Source organism: Trachypithecus francoisi, unplaced genomic scaffold (genome assembly GCF_009764315.1).
Source record: "Trachypithecus francoisi isolate TF-2019V2 unplaced genomic scaffold, Tfra_2.0 Lachesis_group4, whole genome shotgun sequence".
Classification (NCBI taxonomy): Eukaryota; Metazoa; Chordata; class Mammalia; order Primates; family Cercopithecidae; genus Trachypithecus; species Trachypithecus francoisi.
The window spans coordinates 116,351,522-116,371,073 of record NW_022681469.1 but is presented as its reverse complement, the minus strand read 5'-3'; the positions used below and the strand labels follow the sequence as shown (position 1 = coordinate 116,371,073).

General features: G+C 49.4%; 1 protein-coding gene across 3 annotated transcripts in view; it reads right to left on the bottom strand.

The window, feature by feature from the left end:
- Positions 1–19,552, bottom strand: part of COL26A1 (collagen type XXVI alpha 1 chain) — a 204,093-nt gene that overhangs the window by 155,999 nt on the left and 28,542 nt on the right. The window contains exon 1 of one of the 3 annotated variants that reach the window (XM_033193197.1): positions 16,011–16,357. The exons of the other annotated variants lie outside the window; for them this stretch is intronic. Within the exon in view, the coding sequence (XP_033049088.1) occupies positions 16,011–16,018 (8 nt within the window). The 5' untranslated portion in view covers positions 16,019–16,357. Of the gene's footprint in view, positions 1–16,010; positions 16,358–19,552 lie in introns of those variants that run through there. 3 annotated transcript variants of the gene reach the window in all.

The window sequence follows — 19,552 nt, the reverse complement described above, 5'->3', positions numbered from 1 at the left end:
CCAGCCTCTCGGCTTCCTCCCTCCTCGGTATCTGCATTTATTCTCCAGCAGCTTCCACGGTGGGGAATTTCAGGGCCCACCCCACCTGAGTGCCAGCCCCACAGACAGCATCGGCTCTTTGCCTGCACACTGGCGGGAAGGGCTGGCGGGGCCACTGATGGATTGAGTTTCCCACATGGAGGGGGCAGCTGAGAAGTATGTGATCTGGCCAAGCAGACTGTGTGGTTTTGAGCACTTCAGCAGTGATTCCCAATTACCTCCATTAATAGGAAGGCCAGAGGAGACAGGCTGGGGGGAGATGGTGCCAAGCGCTCTCTATAGGGTCGGCATTTAGGGAGGATCATGTGAGGGAGGACCACATGAGAAAGGATCAGCATTCAGGGAGGATCACATTTAAGGAGGATCATTTTAGGGAGCATCAGCATTCAGGGAGAATCAGGATTTAGGGAGCACCAGCATTCAGGGAGAATCAGCATTGAGGGAGGATCACTTTAGGGAGAACCAGCATTCAGGGAGGATCACATCTAGGGAGGATCACTTTAGGGAGCACCAACATTCAGGGAGGATCATTTTAGGGAGCACCAGCATTCAGGGAGGATCATTTTAGGGAGCACCAGCATTCAGGGAGGATGACATTTAGGGAGGCCACCTGCTGAGGAATGCACTGTCTGTGCACAGCATACTTCCAGAACTGGAACTGACCAGCATTTTCACTGAGTACCTACTGCACATTTGCATTTGTTCTAGAAATACAGTAAGGCACTATGCATTTGTTCTAGAAATACAAAGACTACAGTAATAGTCTTCTATGTCCATCATGGGATGGCCCAGGATGCATTTGGCCAGCGGATGACCTCTTCAGAAACCAAGATTAGGACAGGACCCTGCAGCTGTGGTCTTCCTCAAAAGGACCATCTCTCAAAGTCAACCAATGGACTCAGTCCCTCCTCCAGGGATCAGCCCGGAAATGTGCGTTTGTGGCAGTTCCCCAGGGGATGTCAGTGTCCACAGAAGTAAGGAAAGCAGCTCAGTCTACGTTACGGGAGTCGGAAAATAAAGTGGTAATAAGAATAACTAACATCTATTGAGCAACTGCTACATCATGTTTCCCTCCTGTAATCATTATAAAAACCACAAGAGGCCAGATGTGGTGGCTCACACCTGTAATCCCAGCACTTTGGGAGGCTAAGGCAGGAGGATTGCTTAGGCCCAGGAGTTTGAGACCAGCCTGGGCAACATAGCGAGACCCTGTCTCTAAAAATAAATTTAAGAAATTAATACATAAAAATTTTAAAATCCTACCAGGTCAGAGCTATTAGTGTTCCTGTTTTTACAGATGAAGAAACCAGAAAGTCTAAAGAACTTCTCCTTCAAAAGAAATATGTGCCTAGTGAGTCTGCTGATTAGCATTCAGCTGTGATCACCTATTTCTTCAAAGGCCACACTTTGAATAGTATCTGACTGGTCCCACTTCTCTATCCATGCCAGGACTGGTTGCTTTGGGTTAAATGCTCACCCCTGTTCCCATCAGCTGTGGAGGAAGATCACATGATTCAAAACAGGCGGCCTAGGATCCCCCACCCCCACAGCCTAGGACCCCCTCCAGCTTAGGACCCCCTCCAGCAGGCACCCCAGATAACTGTGTGCTTTAGAATAGACTATGAGCGGCCAGGCGTGGTGGCTCACACCTGTAATCCTAGCACTTTGGGAGGCTGAGGTGGATGGATCACCTGAGGTCTGAAGTTTGAGACCAGCCTGGCGAGCGTGGTGAAACTCCATCTCTACTAAAAATACAAAAAATAGCCGGGCATGGTGGCGGGCACCTGTAATCCCAGCTACATTGGAAGCTGAGGCAGGAGAATTGCTTGAACCCGAGGCGGGCAGTGTGGAGGTTACAGTGAGCCGAGATCATACCATTGCACTTCAGCCTGAGCAACAGAGCGAGAATCCGTCTCAAAAAGAAAAAAAAAAAAAAAAAGAACAGACTATGAGGGAGGCAGGTACATGACTGACCTCTCAAATATGAAATTTGAATCCCAGCAGTCATCTCCTCTTCCTTTTTCCTCACTAATCAACCCCTGGTTTTCTTAAGATTCTAGATATCAGAAAGTTTAAGAAAAGTGGACACGATTATCATTGCATGGGTCGAGATATGGGAAGGTTCACTCAGTTCTCATCCATGACAAGTAAGAAGTTGGCTAAGGTGCCTTTATAAGTAGGGAGAGGGGATGCAAGAAGAGAAAATGTGTCCTTATTTCTGGACACCCTTGTGTGAGGTTGTGATGACTTGGAGTAGTGGCAGCCATCTTAGAGCCATGAGGCAAGACAGCCTGGGGAAGGCAGAGCAGGAGGCAGGGTCTTTGACTGTGTGATGCTGCCAAATTAGCCATCTCTGCAGCCACTCACTTCTCAATATGTGAAATATTAAGTGACCTTGTTGTTCAAGCCCATTTTTACACATATGAGTTGTAGGGTTTTTACAACTCATATCTGAAAGCATCCTCCCCAAAACAACCTGCTGTCAAAACATACTATCAAGGTGTGACAATGTGAGACCAGGAGACACTTGGTGTCCTGGTTGCACCATTTACCACCCAAATGGTTTGGGCAAATCTCAATGCTACAACCTCAGTTTTCCATCTACAATATAGCAGCTAATCTTCCCAGGGCAGCCGAAGTCCCAAGGGCAATAACACCGATATGAATGTAAATTCATATTGCAAACTGCAAACTTCTAAGCACAGCACATGTTATCATTAAACTGTAAATAAGGCAGGCCCAGTGGCTCACACCTGGAATCCCATCTCTTTAGGAAGCCAAAGCAGGAGGAGTGCTCGAGCCCAGGAGTTCAAGACCAGCCTAGGCAGCATAGTGAGATGCCCTGTCTCTACAAAACAGAAAAAAAAGCAAAATTTAGCTAAGTATAATGGTACATGTCTGTGGTTACAGCTACTCAGGAGGCTGAAGAGGGAGGATTGCTTGAGTTTAGGAAGCGGAGGTTGCAGTGAGCCGTGATCACACCACTGCACTCCAGCTTGGGTCACAGAGTGAGATCTTGTCTCAAAACAAAACAAAACAAAAAAAACCTGTAAGTAATTGTACTTTATAATGAAAATATAATAACAATCGAGACCATCCTGGCTAACACTGTGAAACCCCGTCTCTACTAAAAAATACAAAAAACTAGCCGGGCGACGTGGCGGGCGCCTATAGTCCCAGCTACTCGGAGGCTGAGGCAGGAGAATGTCGTGAACCCGGAAGGCGGAGCTTGCAGTGAGCTGAGATCCGGCCACTGCACTCCAGCCCGGGCGACAGAGCGAGACTCCATCTCAAAAAAAAAAAGAAAAAAAGAAAAGATAGTAACAATCCTGAATTAGCACCATCTCTTCTGGTAAGGAAAGGAGACAAGACTCTTTACCCACGTGGTATCTACTTCTTTTTTTTTTTTTTTTTTTTTTAAGACAAAGTCTCACTCTATCGTCCAGGCCATATCGCAGTGGTAAAATCACAGCTCACTGCAGCCTTGAACTCCTTGGCTCAAGTGATCTTCCCACCTCAGCTCCCCAAATTGGACTACAGGCACAAGCCATCATGCCCAGCTAATTTTTTTTTTTTTTTTTTTTTGAGACGGAGTCTTGCCCTGTCACCCAGGCTAGAGTACAGTGGCGCGATCTTAGCTCACTGCAACCTCTGCCTCCCAGGTTCAAGCAATTCTCCTGCCTCAGCCTCCCTAGTAGCTGGGATTACAGGCGCCTGCCACCACACCCAGCTAATTTTTGTATTTTTAGTAAAGATGGGGTATCACCATGTTGGCCAGGCTTGTCTTGAACTCCTGACCTCAGGTGATCCACCCACCTCAGCCTCCCAAAATGCCGGGATTACAGGCATGAGCCACCATGTCTCGCTTGCCCAACTAATTTTTAAATTTTTGTAGAGATGGGGTCTCTCTATGTTGCCTAGACTGGTCTTGAACTCCTGGCCTCAAATGATCCTCCTGCCTTGGCCTCTCAAAATACTGGGATTACAGGTGTGAGCCACTGCACCTGGCCTGGTATCTGTATTTTGTCACACCAGATTGCCTTCATGGACAGCCTCCTAGACTGTGTCTGAGTCAGTGAGAGCCAGCCTGCTCCAGCTTGACCATCCCCTTCATTTGGGGTTTTAGCTCCTTGGGATGCAAACACCTTGCTTCCATAAACTCAGCCAGTGTGGCACATGTCCCGTGACTCCCACTGCTGGCTACCAGCGAACGTGCTCGATCTGGATGGTGTGGGCTGAGGCGACATCGCTCACTGATTCCACAAATGTTCACAGAGCCCCTGCCACATACAAGGCCCCAAACTAGCTGTGTGGCCCCTGTGATCCCCTCCCACACCCCAGGGTGATGTACAATGCCCAGGCCTAGGGTTGGTGAACAGAGGCAGGCTCCAGTCCGGTTCTGCTGTGCATGGCTGAAAAGGTTTTATGGTGCCTGAACCTCAGGTTCAACCTGCTTTTTCAACTTAGTTTGCTTAAAATTCTGTATATTACATCTGCTTGAAATGAAGCCTACTGTACATCATACAGGCAGCAGCAAAGTCCATTCGTACTCATTACCTTAAAAAGTCTTCATTTACATATGCTTTACACTGAGTTTATGGTCAAGGGCAAATGAGATCTTGTAGGCACATGAAATTATATCTGACGATGCCTAGGAGTGACTGACACACCTGTGGACTGCTTACAACAGGGGTCTCCAACCTCCAAGGCCTGTTTCCTAACAGCAAGAAGCGAGTGGAAAGCAAGGAAATGAGCAAAGCTTCAACTGTTTTTTTGTTTTTTGGGTTTTTTTTTGAGATGGAGTCTCGCTCTGTTGCCAGATCAGAGCGCAGTGGCGAAATCTTGGCTCACTGCAACCTCCACCTCCTGGGTTCAAGCGATTCTCCTGCCTCAGTCTCCCAAGTCACTAGGACTACAGGCAAGTGCCACCATGCCCAGCGAATTTTTGTATTGTTAATAGAGCCAGGGTTTCACCATATTGGCCAGGATGGTCTTGATCTCTTGACCTCGTGATGCGCCCGTCTCCGCCTCAGCCTCCCAAAGTGCTGGGATTACAGGCATGAGCCACCGCACCCCACCGCTTCATCTGTATTTACAGCTGCTCCCCATTGCTCACATTACCGCCTCCCGTCACATCAGCAGCGGCATCAGATTCTCATAGGAGCGCAAACCCTATCGTGAACTGCGCACACAAGGGATCTAGATTGTGCCCGCGCTCCTTATGAGAATCTGATGCCTGATGATCTGTTACTATCTCCCATCACCTCCAGATGGGACTGTCTACTTGCAAGAAAACAAGCTCAGGGCTCCCATGGACTCTACCTGATGGTGAGTTGCAGAATTATCTCATTACGTGTTACAATCTAATAACAGAAATAAAGTGCACAATAAATGCAATGTGCTTGAATCATCCTGAAACCATCCCCTGCAACCCAGTCTGTAGAAAAATTGTCCTTCACAAAACTAGTCCCTTGTGCCAAAAAGGTTGGGGACTGCTGCCTTAGAAGACCTGCAATATGGGGAGTGAGACCTTTATATTAATACATTCACAGAAAGGCTTGCTTTCCTAACGCTGTTTCAAATTGGACCCATTATTTCCGCTTGGATTAGGCTTTTTATTTTTTGAGACAGAGTCTTGCTCTGTTGCCCAGGCTAGAGTGCAGTGGCATGATCTCAGTTCACTGCAACCTCTACCTCCCTAGTTCAAGTGATTCTCCTGCCTCAGCCTCCCAAGTAACTGGGACTACAGGTGCCCACCAGCACACCAGCAAATTTTATATTTTTAGTAGAGACAGGGTTTCACCATGTTGACCAGGCTGATCTCGAACTCCTGACCTCAAGTGATCTGCCTGCCTCGGCTTCCCAAAGTGGTGGGATTACAGGCGTGAGCCACCGCGCCAGGCCTGGATCAGGCTTTAATCTTCCAGGATAATCCTGGAGTCTTTTTTTCTGAATAAATGGCACTCTCATAAAAGCTGTTTTAAAACGTGGGCCAAGAGATCAGAAGAGGACTGCCATTGAAAAGATGGTTTAGGCTGGGCGCAGTGATTCATGCTGCAATTCCAGCACTTTAAGAGGTCAAGACAGGAGGATCACTTGAGGCCAGGAGTTCAAGACCAACCTGGGCAATATAGCAAGACTCCGTCTCTACAAAAAGTTTTTTTGGTTTTTGTTGTTGTTGTTGTTGTTGTTGTTGTCGAAGCGGAGTCTCACTCTGTCTCACAGGCTGGAGTGCAGTAGCATAATCTCAGCTCACTGCAACTTCTGCCTCCCAGGCTCTAGTGATTCTCCTGCCTCAGTCTCCCAATTAGCTGGGATTACAGGCACATACCACCACACACCACTAATTTTTGTATTTTTAGTAGAGACAGTAGAGCTTCACCATTTCAGGGAAAGGAATGCTCCCCCATGAAGGAGGGGACACATAAAAAGACCCTCACTCCTAATCTCCCACTGCAGCAACTGTCCCGAAAGCATCTCCCACTCTGTGAAGGAAAGACAGAATTTTGTTTAGTTCTATTGTCCCCTGAAACCATCTCGCTATGGACTTGAATGGAGAATTATTAAGACTTTGAGGGCCGCACGCAGCGGCTCATGCCTGTAATCCCAGCACTTTGGGAGGCTGAGGAGGGAGGATTGCTTAAAGCCAGGAATTCAAGACCAGCCTGGGCAATAGAGTGAGACCCCATCTCTACTAAAAATTTAAAAATTAGCTGGGCATGGTGGCACGTGACTGTAATCCCAGTTCCTAGAGAAGCTGAGGCGGGAGCATCTCTTGAGCCCAGGAGGTCAAGACTGCAGTGAGCTGAGATTTCACCACCACACTCTAGCCTGGGCAAAAGAGCAAGACCCTGTCAAGAAAGAAAGAGGAAAAAAAGAGAAGGAAGGAAAAGGAAAGGAACGGAAAGGAAAGGAAAGGGAGGGGAGGGGAGGGGAGGGGGGAAGAGAGGGAAGCGGGAGGGGAGGGGAAAGGAAAGGAAGAAGGAAGGAAGGAAGGAAGGAAAAGAAGGAGAGAAAGAGACAAAGGAAAGGAAGGAGGGAAAGGAGGGAAGGAAGGAGGGAGGAAAGGAAGGAAGGAGAGAACGAAAGAGAACAAAAAGAAATAAGACAGAAAGAAAGAAAGAAGAAAGAGCGAGAGAGAGAAAGAAAGAAAGAAAGAGAGAGAAAAAAAGAAAGAGAAAATAGACTTTGCACAGCCAGGGACCTTGGAAAGATCATCCTGCCCCAACCTCCTTTTTACAGGTGAGAAAACCAAGGCCTGGGAGAAGGGGAAGGGGGAAGGGAAGGGCTCAAGCTGGCATGGCAAGCTGGTGACGAACCAGGCCGAACGCCAGGACTCCTGCTTTTAATTTCCTCCCATCCTCTTGCAATCAGCAGGGAGGCTGGTTCCCAGTGTTCACTGGGGGGGGAAATCCCTGATAAGAATCTAAGGAATGTGACTGCTGAAAGAGACTGACTGTGGAATTTGGCATCTGACACCGACACGATCACATCACAGCCCAGCGAGTCTCCGCCAGCAGAACACCTTTTCCAAAGGACCGGGGCTCTGGGACTAATCTTCCAGCTGCCGGTGGCACCCCCGCCACACACTGCTGTCTTGGCGTCTCTGAGGAATTCCTCAGTTTCCCTTTAACGGTCAGGCCCGGGAGAATCTGAAGCCACTCCGAATCCAGGGAAGAATGAAACAAACCCGGCTGGTAATGAAGTTTGCCTTTTGCGTTGGATCATTTCTTTCCAAATCTGACATTTCTTCCTACCTTTCCAGGTAGGAATTTTTGGCAGTTCATGTAACCCCCAGCAGGCAGAGAGGAAACGTGGCTTCAACACCACCAGATCCTGTAGCTTTCCCCTGGAGACAAGAGGTAGGGTCCTGGATTGGAGTCCAGTTGGGAAATTGCTGCAGGGTCCATCCTTCTCCAGGGTCTTCCACTTCCTCCTCCTCTTCTTCCTCCTCTTCCTCCTCCTCTTCTTCCTCCTCCTCTTCCTTCTCTTCCTCCTCCTCCTCTTCCTCTTCTTCTCCCTCCTCCTCTTCCTCCTCTTCTTCTTCCTCCTCCTTTGCTTCTTCCTCTTCCCCCTCCTTCTCTTCCTCTTCTTCTTCCTCCTCTTCCTCCTTCTCTTCCTCTTCCTCCTCTACCTCCTCCTCTTCCTCTTCCTTCTCCTCTTCCTCTTCTTCCTCACCTCCTCCTCCTCTTCCTCCTCCTCTTCCTCCTCCTTCTCCTCTTCTTCTTCTTTCTCCTCTTCCTCCTCCCCTTCCTTCTTCTAGTCTTCCTTTTCCTCCTCCTCCTTCTCCTCTTCCTTCTCTCCTCTTTCTCTTCCTTCTCTCCTCTTTCTCTTCCTTCTCCTCCTCTTCCACCTCCTCCTCTTCTTCTTCTTCCTCCTCCTCCTGGCAGGATTAGAGCTGGGTGAGGCTTTAGAGACCATCCCACCGACATAGCTTTCATCATCACCCTCATCATCAGTGGTAGGAAGCTCAGAGCAGTGCTGCTTCTTGCCCAGAAGCCCAGTGACTGGGAGGCCAGGCAGGCAGAGTCAAAGACCTTGTCATGTTCTACAGTCCTCTGGGGCAGGTCTCCACTGTCCAGAGGGCTTGAAGGATCAGGGAAAGCCTTACCCATATGCCCTCTCCAGGCAGGTAGTTCTGCAAACACCTGGCACGACAGCGCCATCCTTGGGTCTGCAATGTCATCCCAAGCCAGGGGCTCGATGACAACTTCCAGCCAAATGCAGCTTCACATGGGACACACCTGTGCAGATGTGCTGCTGTCCACCTGCCCCGTGTAACTGCAGCCTGCAGAGAGAGCACAGGCCCCTGAACACCCGTCTCCCCATCTCCCCGCCCCTCGTTCAGGTTTAGCACAGGGCACGCATTAGTGGTATTTACTGAATGAACAAGTGAAGGAAGGAAGGCGGTGTGGGTCTGGTGCAGTGGCTCATGTCTGTAATCCCAGCACTTTGGAAGGCCAAGGTGGGTGGATCACCTGAGGTCAGGAGTTCAAGACTAGCCTGGCCAACATGGAGAAACCTGGTCTCTACTAAAAATACAAAACTTAGCCGGGCATGGCGATGTACACCTGTAATCCCAGCTACTCGGGAGGCTGAGGCATAAGAATCATTTGAACCTGGAAGGTGGAGGTTGCAGTGAGCCGAGACCGCACCATTGCACTCCAGCCTGGGCAGCAAGAGGGAAACTCTGTCTCAAAACAAATAAATAAATAAATAAACAAAAAATAAAATAAAAATACAAAAATTAGCCAGGAGTGGTGGCAGACACCTGTAATCCCAGCTACTCAGGAGGCTGAGGCAGGAGAATCGCTTGAACCTGGGAGGTAGAGCTTGCAGTGAGCCAAGATCACGCCACTGCACTCCAGCCTGGGAGACAGAGTGAGACTCCATCAAAAAAAAAAAAAAAGGAAGGAAGGAAGAAGAAAGAAAGGAAGGAAGGAAGGAAGGAAGGAGAAAAAAAAAAGAAAGGCAGTGTGGACTGAGGTCTGGAAGGGACAAACCCACTCAGTGACCAAGCCCACCAGGCCTCCTGCGGGGATCTCCCTGCGCTCCTGAACCCCTGAGCTCTAGGCTGAGCCATGCCTCTGCCCACATCTGGGCCTTTAGCCCACCAAAGTCTAGAACACCTACTCCCCTCCCTATCCCTGCCTCCCCGAGGGCCACCTACTCATCTTCCACATCCTGCTCAAGTGGCCCCTTCATTCTCAAATCTTTGCTGTCCCCTCTGCACAGATTTGGTCCCCGACCTTTGGTTCCTCCAACTCTGCCCACAGCACTCGCAGCCACTGTACCACCCCAGGGCACGACTGTCTCTCTCACCCTGAGAGCAGAGATTTACTCAACTTGGATCTCTGCAGCAGCGTCTGGCATTGAGTGGGTGATAAGTAAATATCTGGGAAGGCCGGGGGCAGCGGGGCAGTGGAAGAGTTAATTATACATAAACTGTGTATTGGAAGAAACAACTTTATGATTCTTATGTTCAGTTTCTAACATATTTTGTGAACAGATTATTTCCCATGGGAATGCATGTTCAAAATTAGAATGAAGGCGTGGCACAATGGCTCATGCCTGTAATCCCAGCACTCTGGGAGGCTGAGGTGGGAGGATCACCTGAGGTCAGGAGTTCGAGACCAGCTGGGCAACATGGTGAAACTCCGTCTCTACTAAAAATACAAAATTTAGCCAGGTGTAGTGGCTCATACCTGTAATCCCAGCACTCTGGGAGGCCGAGGCACGTGGATCACCTGAGGTCAGGAGTTTGAGACCAGCCTGGGCAACATGGTGAATTCCCATATCTACTAAAAATACAAAAATTAGTCAGGTGTGGTGACGCACACCTGTAATCCCAGCTACTCGGGAGGCTGAGGCAGGAGAATTGCTTGAACCCAGGAGATGGAGGTTCCAGTGAGCTAAGATCATGCCTCAAAAAGAAAAAGAAAGAAGGAAGGAAGGAAGGAAGGAAGGAAGGAAGGAAGGAAGAAAGGGAAAGAAAGAAAGAAAGAGAGAAAGAAAGAAAGAAAGAAAGAAAGAAAGAAAGAAAGAAAGAAAGAAAGAGGAAGAAAGGAAACTGAGTAGAAAGAGTATTCCTTTTTTAAAAAATTTTTGAACAGTCTCACTCTGTTGCCCAGGCTGGAGTACAGTGGCACAATTATAGCTCATTGCTGCCTTGACCTCCTGGGCTCAAGCAATCCTCTCCCCTCAGCCTCCTGAGCAGCTGAGACTATGGGCCTGCGCCACCACACCTGGCTAATTTTGAAATTTTTTGTAGAGATGGGGGGGGTCTCACTATATTGCCCAGGTTGGTCTCGAACTCCTGGTTCAAGCGATCCTCCTCCCTTGTCCTCCCTAAGTGCTGGGATTACAGGTATGAGCCTCCGCGCCTAGCGTGTCTCATCTTGACGGACGATTCTGACCCACATTGAGTATTTTAAAGCTCTGTCCATCCCCCTACGCAGCCCATCCAGGAGCTCACTCCACACCTGGATAAGCATCCCACACCACTCCCACCTTCCTAGAACAGATTAGCCCCTCCTCCCATGTCCACCCTAGCCAGGCATTTGTGATTCTAACCAGACTGCCACCTGATAATGCCCTTATGATGAAGGGCTTCAGATCAGCAAAGTCGACCCCCTCCTCTGCGGAGGCCCTCTGAGAACTCTACGTGCTGCTTTGGGGAGTGACGATAATTGGGGAGGGGACTGAACTGCTTCCCAAGGAAGCAGGGCTGAAAGGGTGAATAACACCTTTTCCCTTAGTGCAAAGTCTGGCTCACGGAAGCACACGATGAAAAGCAGCTGCTGTTACATTGATTCTCTCCATTACTGCCAGTCAGGAGGGAGAGCTCTGACATCTTAGAGGCTGCTTGAGTTCTCTGTGACCTGCTGACTTGGGGCGATGGACAGTCAGGATTTTGTCCATAAGCTGACATGTCCATAAGCCCAATAAGAGGACTTGGTTGCTGAGAAAGCTCAGGAGTTTGTATTTCTGCCCTCTACCGTGGTGGGGCATCACAGGGCTGTGAGTCAAGAAACTGGGGTCTTATCCCAGCTCAGCCTGTGACTTCCCAGGTGACATGTGCTAACTGACCCCTAATCTCCAAGTCTCCTCATTGGAAAATGATAAGTTCAAGCTGACACGCTCCAGCTCATATTCTCCAATAGACCGTAAAACAGATACAGTGAAAAAAATCCAGAATGTCCACAAAAGAATGGAAGCAGCATGGAATTCCTGCAATGGAATATTACCCAGCACTGAAAAAGCACAAACCATTTCAACAATCTAAATAAATCGCACAGAGATGATGCTGAGCAAAAGAAGCCACACCCAATAGAATTCATGCTCAATGATTTTGTTTATATTATGTTCAAGAACAGGCAAAGCTATTCTATGGTGATGAAATCAGAACCATGGTTACCTCTAGGGGGCCTACCTGGGCACACCAGAGCCTTTTGGGTGCTGGAAATGTCCTCTCTCTGGGCCTGAATGGTGGTTTACATGAGCATACATATAAGTAGAGAGTCATCAGGCTGTATACTTAAGATTGTACACTTTAGACCAGGCACGGTGGCTCACGCCTGTAATCCCAACACCTTGGGGGGCCAAGCCGGAAAGGCCTGGAGTTCGAGACCAGCCTGGGCAACCTAGCAAGATACCTTGCCTCTACAAACAATAAAAAATTATCCAGGCATAGTGGTATGTGCCCGTAGTCCCAGCTATTCAGGAGGCTGAGGCAGGAGAATCACTTGAGCCCAGGAGGTTGAGGCTGCACTGAACTATGACCCCCCCCACTGCATATCAGCCTTGGTGACAGAGGGAGACCCCGTTTCAAAAAACAAAAGAAGGAAAAAGAGAGAGAAAAAAGAAAAAGAAAGGAAAGGAAAGGAAGATGGAAGGAAGGAAAGAGAGAGAGAAAGAAAAAGGGAAGGAAAGAAAGAAAAGAAGAGAAAAGAAAGAAAGAGAGAGAGAAATGGAGGAGGAGTAGGGGGAGAAGGAAGGAAGGAGGAAGGGGGGGGGAGGGAGGGAGGGTGGAGAAAGCAATTCTAAGCCCTCTGTTCAATGAACATTTGTGAAGCCCTTTCTAAGCACCAGACCCTGAGACGCTCACTGGCCTGAGAGAGCTGAAAAGGAGACTTGCAATCTGATGAGAAGACACAGACAATGCAAAGAATCACAGAAACATGACACAGGTGACAAGAACAGGCAAGAACCTGCAGTGCACAGGAGCCCTGAGGAGGAGGTGCCTGGCTCTGCTGAGGAGGGATAGGGAGGTCAACTTCACCCATCGCACAGGGACTCTAGCCCCTCTCTTTGTCCCCAAAGCCTCACCCTTTGCCATACCTCCGTGTCCCATGCTTTGGCGCCTGTCTTCACTCTTCATTCCCCCGCCTCTGCATCTTACAGCCCCGTCTACCCAGCAGCACCCCAGTCCTGGGCTGCTGAAGAAGCACCCTGCAACCACATGATGTGGAGCCCCCAGTTCTTCCACACATTCACCATCTGATTTCCACTGCTCTGGGGAGCTGCATCCTTCAGTCTCTGAATCAAACCCTGGTCCCCAAGCCTGGGATTCTGTCCTCCTCTAGGGTGTCACAGTCCTTTCTAAAGAGCATGGCCAGGCGTGGTAGCTCATGCCTGTAACCCCAGCACTTTGGGAGGCCAAGGTGGGCAGATCACCTGAGATCAGGAGTTCGAGACCAGCCTGGCCAATGTGGTGAAACCCCATCTCTACTAAAAATACAAAAATTAGCTGGGCATGGTGGTGGGTGCCTGTAGTCCTAGCTACTAGGGAGGCTGAGGCATGAGAATCGTTTGAACCTGGGAGGCGGAGGTTGCAGTGAGCTGAGATCATGCCACTGTACTCCAGCCTGGGCAGCAGAGCAAGACTCTATCTCAAGAAAGAAAGAAAGAGAGAGAGAGAGAAAGAGAGAAAAGAAAGAAAGAAAGAGAGAGAGAGAGAGAGAAAGAGAGAGAGAGAGAGAGAGAAAGAAAGAAAGAAAGAAAGAAAGAAAGAAAGAAAGAAAGAAAGAAAGAAAAAGAAAGAAAGAAAGAAAGAAAAGCAAGCAAGCGTTAACAGCTCTGGAATTGTCAGAGGAGCAGCTCTGTGGGGCTTGGAGTAGTCAGTCCAGGGAATGGGAAGTGAGGCTGAGGCTGGGCAGTAGGTTAGGAAGAGACAAAGGCCTTTAAGTGCCATGCTGTGGGATTCAAACCTTGGCCTGAGGCATGGGGAACCACTAGGAGTTTTATGTTGTGTTGTGTTTTAAAGACAGGGTCTTGCTCTGTCATCCAGGCTGGAGTGCAGTGGTGCGATCTCAGCTCACTGCAGCCTCAACCTCCTGGGTTCAAGCAATTGTCCCCCCTCGCCCTCCCTAGTAGCTGGTACTATAGGCACTCACCACCACAGCCGGTTAATGTTTTTGTTGTTGTTGTTGTCGTTTTGGTAGAAACAGGATCTCACTATGTTGCCCAGGCTGGTCTCGAACTCCTGGGCTCAAGCAATCCTCCCACTGCAGTCTCCCAAAATGCTGGGATTACAGGCGTGAGCCACCATGCTGGGCCACCAGGAGTTTTCAAGCAAGGGCCGGATGTGAACAAAACCAAGTTCCAGAAGGTTTTCTCCCAGAGTGCCTAAGTGCACAAAGACCGCAAGGCTGAGACCCCCGACAACCCCAAGCTGCAGCCTTCGGAGATACCTGAGCTGCCCTCAGTTGGTCACAGGCAATTCCTTGGCCCACTTTGTTTTCAGTGGTGATTAAAGGCAGATGTCCCTCAGGTGGAAGCAGCCATCTTCCCCCCATTTTTCCCCCTCTCATCTGGCTGCTGTGCCCAAGTCCGGCAGGCACCAGGGGGCTGACCGCAAGAAAGTCACAAAATCACCGCAGAAGAATTGCAACTCTCCCCTGGCAACCAGAGGGAAAGACGCCGTTTCAAGTTCTCAATTCATTCCTGCAGAGCCATTTTCCCTCCAGCCCCGCTGATTAAAGAGCCTTTTTCCCAGGAACCCCTGCAGACGGCCAATTCCCACCTAGCCTCATCCGAAGAGTGGGGCTACCAGTGCGGAGGGCCTGCCTAAGGCACTTCTACTCATTTGTGGTTTCACCGTGGGATCAAAACAGAAAATTAAACCCATCGCAAGCTGCAGAATGCTCTGAAGTGGGCCACCCAAGGGTCACATATGAAAAAGCTGGAAACTCATGACTTGCAGTTTTCCTACGAGAAAGGTTTATTTTAATCAATCCTGTGGTGGGTTCTCCAGGCCTTTGGTTAGAATTCCTCGGGATAAGGTTTTCACCCTTTCAGAAGAGATCTCACAACAGGGCATTTGGAGCCATATGACAGTGAGATCTAGAACCTGTTTTACGGGGCTGGGAGAGGTGGCTCACACCCGCAATCCCAGCACTTTGGGAGGGATCGTCTGAGGTCAGTAGTTTAAGACCAGCCTGGCCAACATGGAGAAACCTTGTCTCTACTAAAAACACAAAAATTAGCCAGGCATGGTGGCAGGCGCCTGTAATCGCAGCTACTCAAGGAGCTGGGGCACGAGAATCACTTGAACCTGGGAGGCAGAGGTTTCAGTGTGCCGAGATCACGCCACTGCACCCCAGCCTGGGCGACAGCACGGGACTCTGTCTCAAAAAAAAGAAACAGAAAAAGAAACCGCTTTATAGAAACAGAAATCTACAGCAACAGCCAAGGAGACCTGGAGGTCTCCTGCTTTCTCATCTTCAGAGACACAGAGTCAGGACAAGGGTACTAAGACCATTCTACAAATGAGAGAAAAGAGTGTGGTTGGCCGGGCACAGTGGCTCATTCCTGTAATCTCAGCACTTTGGGAGGTGGAGGCGGGAGGATTGCTTCAGCCCAGGAGTTCAAGACCAGCCTGAGCAATATAGCGAGACCCCATCTCTACAAAAAAAAAAAAAAAAGAAAAAAATAGCTAGGCATGGTGGTATGCACCTGTGGTCCCAGTTACTCAGGAGGCTGAGGCAGGAGGATTGCTTAAGGCCAAGAATTTGAGGTTGCAGTGAGCTATTATCATACCAATGCCCTTTAGCCTGGGCAACACAGCAAGACCCTGTCTCTAAAAAACAAACAATAGGCCGGGCGCAGTGACTCAAGCCTGTAATCCCAGCACTTTGGGAGGCCGAGACGGGCGGATCACAAGGTCGGGAGATCGAGACCATCCTGGCTAACACGGTGAAACCCCGTCTCTACTAAAAAATACAAAAAATTAGCCAGGCGAGGTGGCGGGCACCTGTAGGCCCAGTTACTCGGGAGGCTGAGGCAGGAGAATGGCGTAAACCCGGGAGGCGGAGCTTGCAGTGAGCTGAGATCCGGCCACTGCACTCCAGCCTGGGCGAAAGAGCAAGACTCCGTCTCAAAAACAACAACAACAACAACAACAACAACAAAAACCACTTGTGCTCTAACAAATTACCACCGAGTGACTTAAAAGAACACACATTTATAACCTTATCATTCTGGAAATGAGACATCCAAGGTGACAGCAGGTGAGTTTCCTCCAGAGTCTCTGTGGGAGAATCTATTTCTCGCCTTTTCTGGCTTCTAGAGATCCCCCTGTCCCTTGGCTGGAGGCTTCTTTCTGACATCACTCCAACCTCTTGTTTCCATGGTAACATCTCCTACTGCTCACTCTGACCCTCCTGCTACCCTCTTACAAGGAACACTGGTCCTAGCTCTAAGCCTAGTACATAGTAGGTGCTCAATAAGCATTGGTTCCCAGTCAGGCACAGTGGCTCATGCCTATAATCCCAGTGCTGTGGGAGGCTTAGGCAGGAGGGCTACTTGAGGCCAGAAGTTTGAGACCAGCCTGGGCAACATAGCAAGATCCCATTTCTAAAAAAAAAAAAAATTTAATCTAAAAAATAAAATATTTTTTAAAATTAGCCAGGTGTGGTGGCACACACCTGTAGTTTCAGCTACTCAGGAAGCTGAAGTGGGAGGATCCCTTGAGCCCAGACGTTCGAGGCTGTAGTGAGCTAGGATCCCACCACGGCACTTCAGCCTGGGTGACAGAGTGAGATGCTGCCTCTAAAAAAATTTAAAACTGGCCAGGCACGGTGGCTCACACTTGTAATCCCAGCACTTTGGGAGACTGAGGTGGGTGGATCATCTGAGGTCAGGAGTTCAAGACCAGCCCAGCCAACATGATGAACCCCTGTGTGACGGTTAATACTGAGTGTCAACTTGACTGGATTGAAGGATGCAAAGTATTGATCCTGGGTGTGTCTGTGAAGGTGTTGTCAATTTGAGTCAGTGGGCTGGGAAAGGCAGACACACCCTCAATCCGGGTGGGCACCATCTCATCAGCTGCCAGTGCAGCTAGAATATAAAGCACGTAGAAAAACGTGAAAAGGCTAGACTGGCCTAGCCTCTCAGCCTACATCTTTCTCCCCTGCTGGATGCTTCCTGCCTTCAAGCATCCGACTCCAACTTCTTCAGCTTTGGGACCTCGACTGGCTTCCTTGCTCCTCAGCTTGCAGACGGCCTATTGTGGGACCTTATGATCGTGTGGGTTAACACTTAATAAACTCATATATATATATATATATGTTCTATTAGTTCTGTCCCTCTAGAAAACCCTGACTAACATACCCTGTCTCTACTAAAATTACAAAAGAATTAGCTGGGCGTGGTGGCACACGTGTGTAATCTCAGCTACTTGGGAGGCTGAGGCAGGAGAATTGCTTGAACCCACAAGGTAGAGGTTGCAGTGAGCTGAGATTGTGCCACTGCACTCCAGCCTGGGCAATAGAGCGAGACTCTATCTCAAAAAAAAAAAAAAAGCATTTTTTTAAATTGAAAATGTAAAAATGTAAAAAAGATGCTTATTTTGTTTACATCTGAACAGTCCCTTTTACCACGTAAAGTAGCATATTCACAGGTTGCAGGGATTAGGACTTGCCCATCTTCGAGGGCCACTCTCCTGTGTCCCACCCATGGCAAGCCCAGAGCACACAGCTGGTAGGTGACCAAGCTGTGCCGGGAATCCAGGCCGTCTCCCTCCAGGCTTTACTCTCTTTCCTTACCTGCCTGGGTGGTGAGGCCAAGCGTTGGAGGGAGGCACATTTCAGACAACTAGGAATAGGACCATAAATACTTGTCACCCTTTCTGGGTTCCCAGTCATCACCAAAAGCCTGGATTTTGGCCGGGTACAATGGCTCATCCCTGTAATCCTAGCACTTTGGGAGGCTGAGGCGGGCGGATCACTCGAGGTCAGGAGTTTGACACTAGCCTGGCCAATGTGGTGAAATCCCATCTTTACTAAAAATACAAAAGTTACTGGGCATGGTGGTGGGTACCTGTAATCCTAGCTACTCAGGAGGCTAAGGCAAGAGAATCACTTGAACCCGGGAGGCGGACGTTGCAGTGAGCTGAGACGGCACCACCGCAGCCCAGCCTGGGTGACAGAGTGAGACTCCATCTAAAAACAAAAGAGAAAGAAAGCCTGGTTTTTGGATGCTTGTTCCCCGGCTGGTACAGAAGGCACCTGCTCATAACAACAGATGGGAAAAGGAACCTATAGCTGGGGACAGGAGGTAGATGCACATGGCCCCAACAGGCCAGACTCATGGTCCTCATGTACCTTCACTCCTGCTGTTTCCAGCAACCTGGAGTAACCTCCTACCTCTGCACCTACCACCCTCGCGGCCCAGCCCTGTCACACCTCTGCAGTGAAATCTCTAGCAACCTCTCCCTCCTCTGCTAGAACGACATCTTTCCTTAGCCATTTGTATCCTCTGATGTCTCAGGTCCACACACTTCCCTGCCTTGATGAACCCACACTGCCCTGCTGGACCCTGAGAATGCACTTCCAGGCCAGGTATTGTGGCTCACGCCTGTAATCTCAGCACTTTAGGAAGCTGAGGCGGGAGGATCCCTTGAGACCAGGAATTCAAGATCAGCCTGAGCAACATAGCAAGACCACATCTCTACAGAAAAAAAACAGGCTGGGCATGGTGTAACCCCATGCCTATAACCTCATTCTTATAACCCCAGCACTTTGGGAGACCGAGGTGAACAGATCATTTGAGGTCAGGAGTTTGAGACCATCCTGACTGACATGGTGATACCCCGTCTCTACTAAAAATAGAAAAATTAGCCAGGTGTAGTGGGGCGCACCTGTAATCCCAGCTACTTGGGAGGCTGAGGCAGGAGAATCGCTTGAACCCGGGAGGTGGAGGTTGAAGTGAGCCGAGATCATGCCACTGCACTGTAGCCTGGGCGAAGAGCGAGACTCCGTCTCAAAAATAAATAAATAAATAATAATAAAATAGGGTCCAAATGCAGAGATCAATGTCTCCTTCCAGAGAACCATAGAGAAGACCTACAAGGACTAAATGAGGAACATAAAGACTCTACTTTGCTTCTAAAATTTCCTGGCTCATCTAACAGGACCTTCTCTTGGTCCTAGGATATGGGCCTGGGAGTAGGTCACAGCACTTGCCCAGGATGAATTCACAGCTCAGATACAATCAGGCCTGTTTTTAAAAAAAACAAAAACAAAACAGAATCCGGCCAGGACCGGATGCTTCCAGCAAAAAGGGGGTGACCCGCACCCCCCTATATGCTCCCATGCACAGTCATGTGTGAATAAACTGAGACCAAAGAAACTCCTGCCTTGCCCCCAGAAGCGGACACCCCAGAGAGGCAAATAGGCAGTGTTTTTCTTTGCCATCTGCTCAGCTTCAAGGGTTGGGGCCCTCCCCATCCCCCTTTCCTTCCGCTGCTCTGTCCCCCTGAAGCTCCTGTTACCACAGCCAGGCAGCGGCCGACCTCAGAACAGAAGGCTTTGGTTAACAGGTCAGGCCAGAGGCAAAGGGCACAGGGCAAATAGTAGACCTAGAGAGGGAAAGGATCTCTAAAGCCACAGTGGGAGGAGAGAGGAGCAAAGAATTCTGGGGTCCCCAGGAGGCCCACAGGCAAGACCCCCTCCCCACACAGCCTGGCCCGGTTGCACAACCCATTCAGCTTCTCAGCCTTGGAATCCCT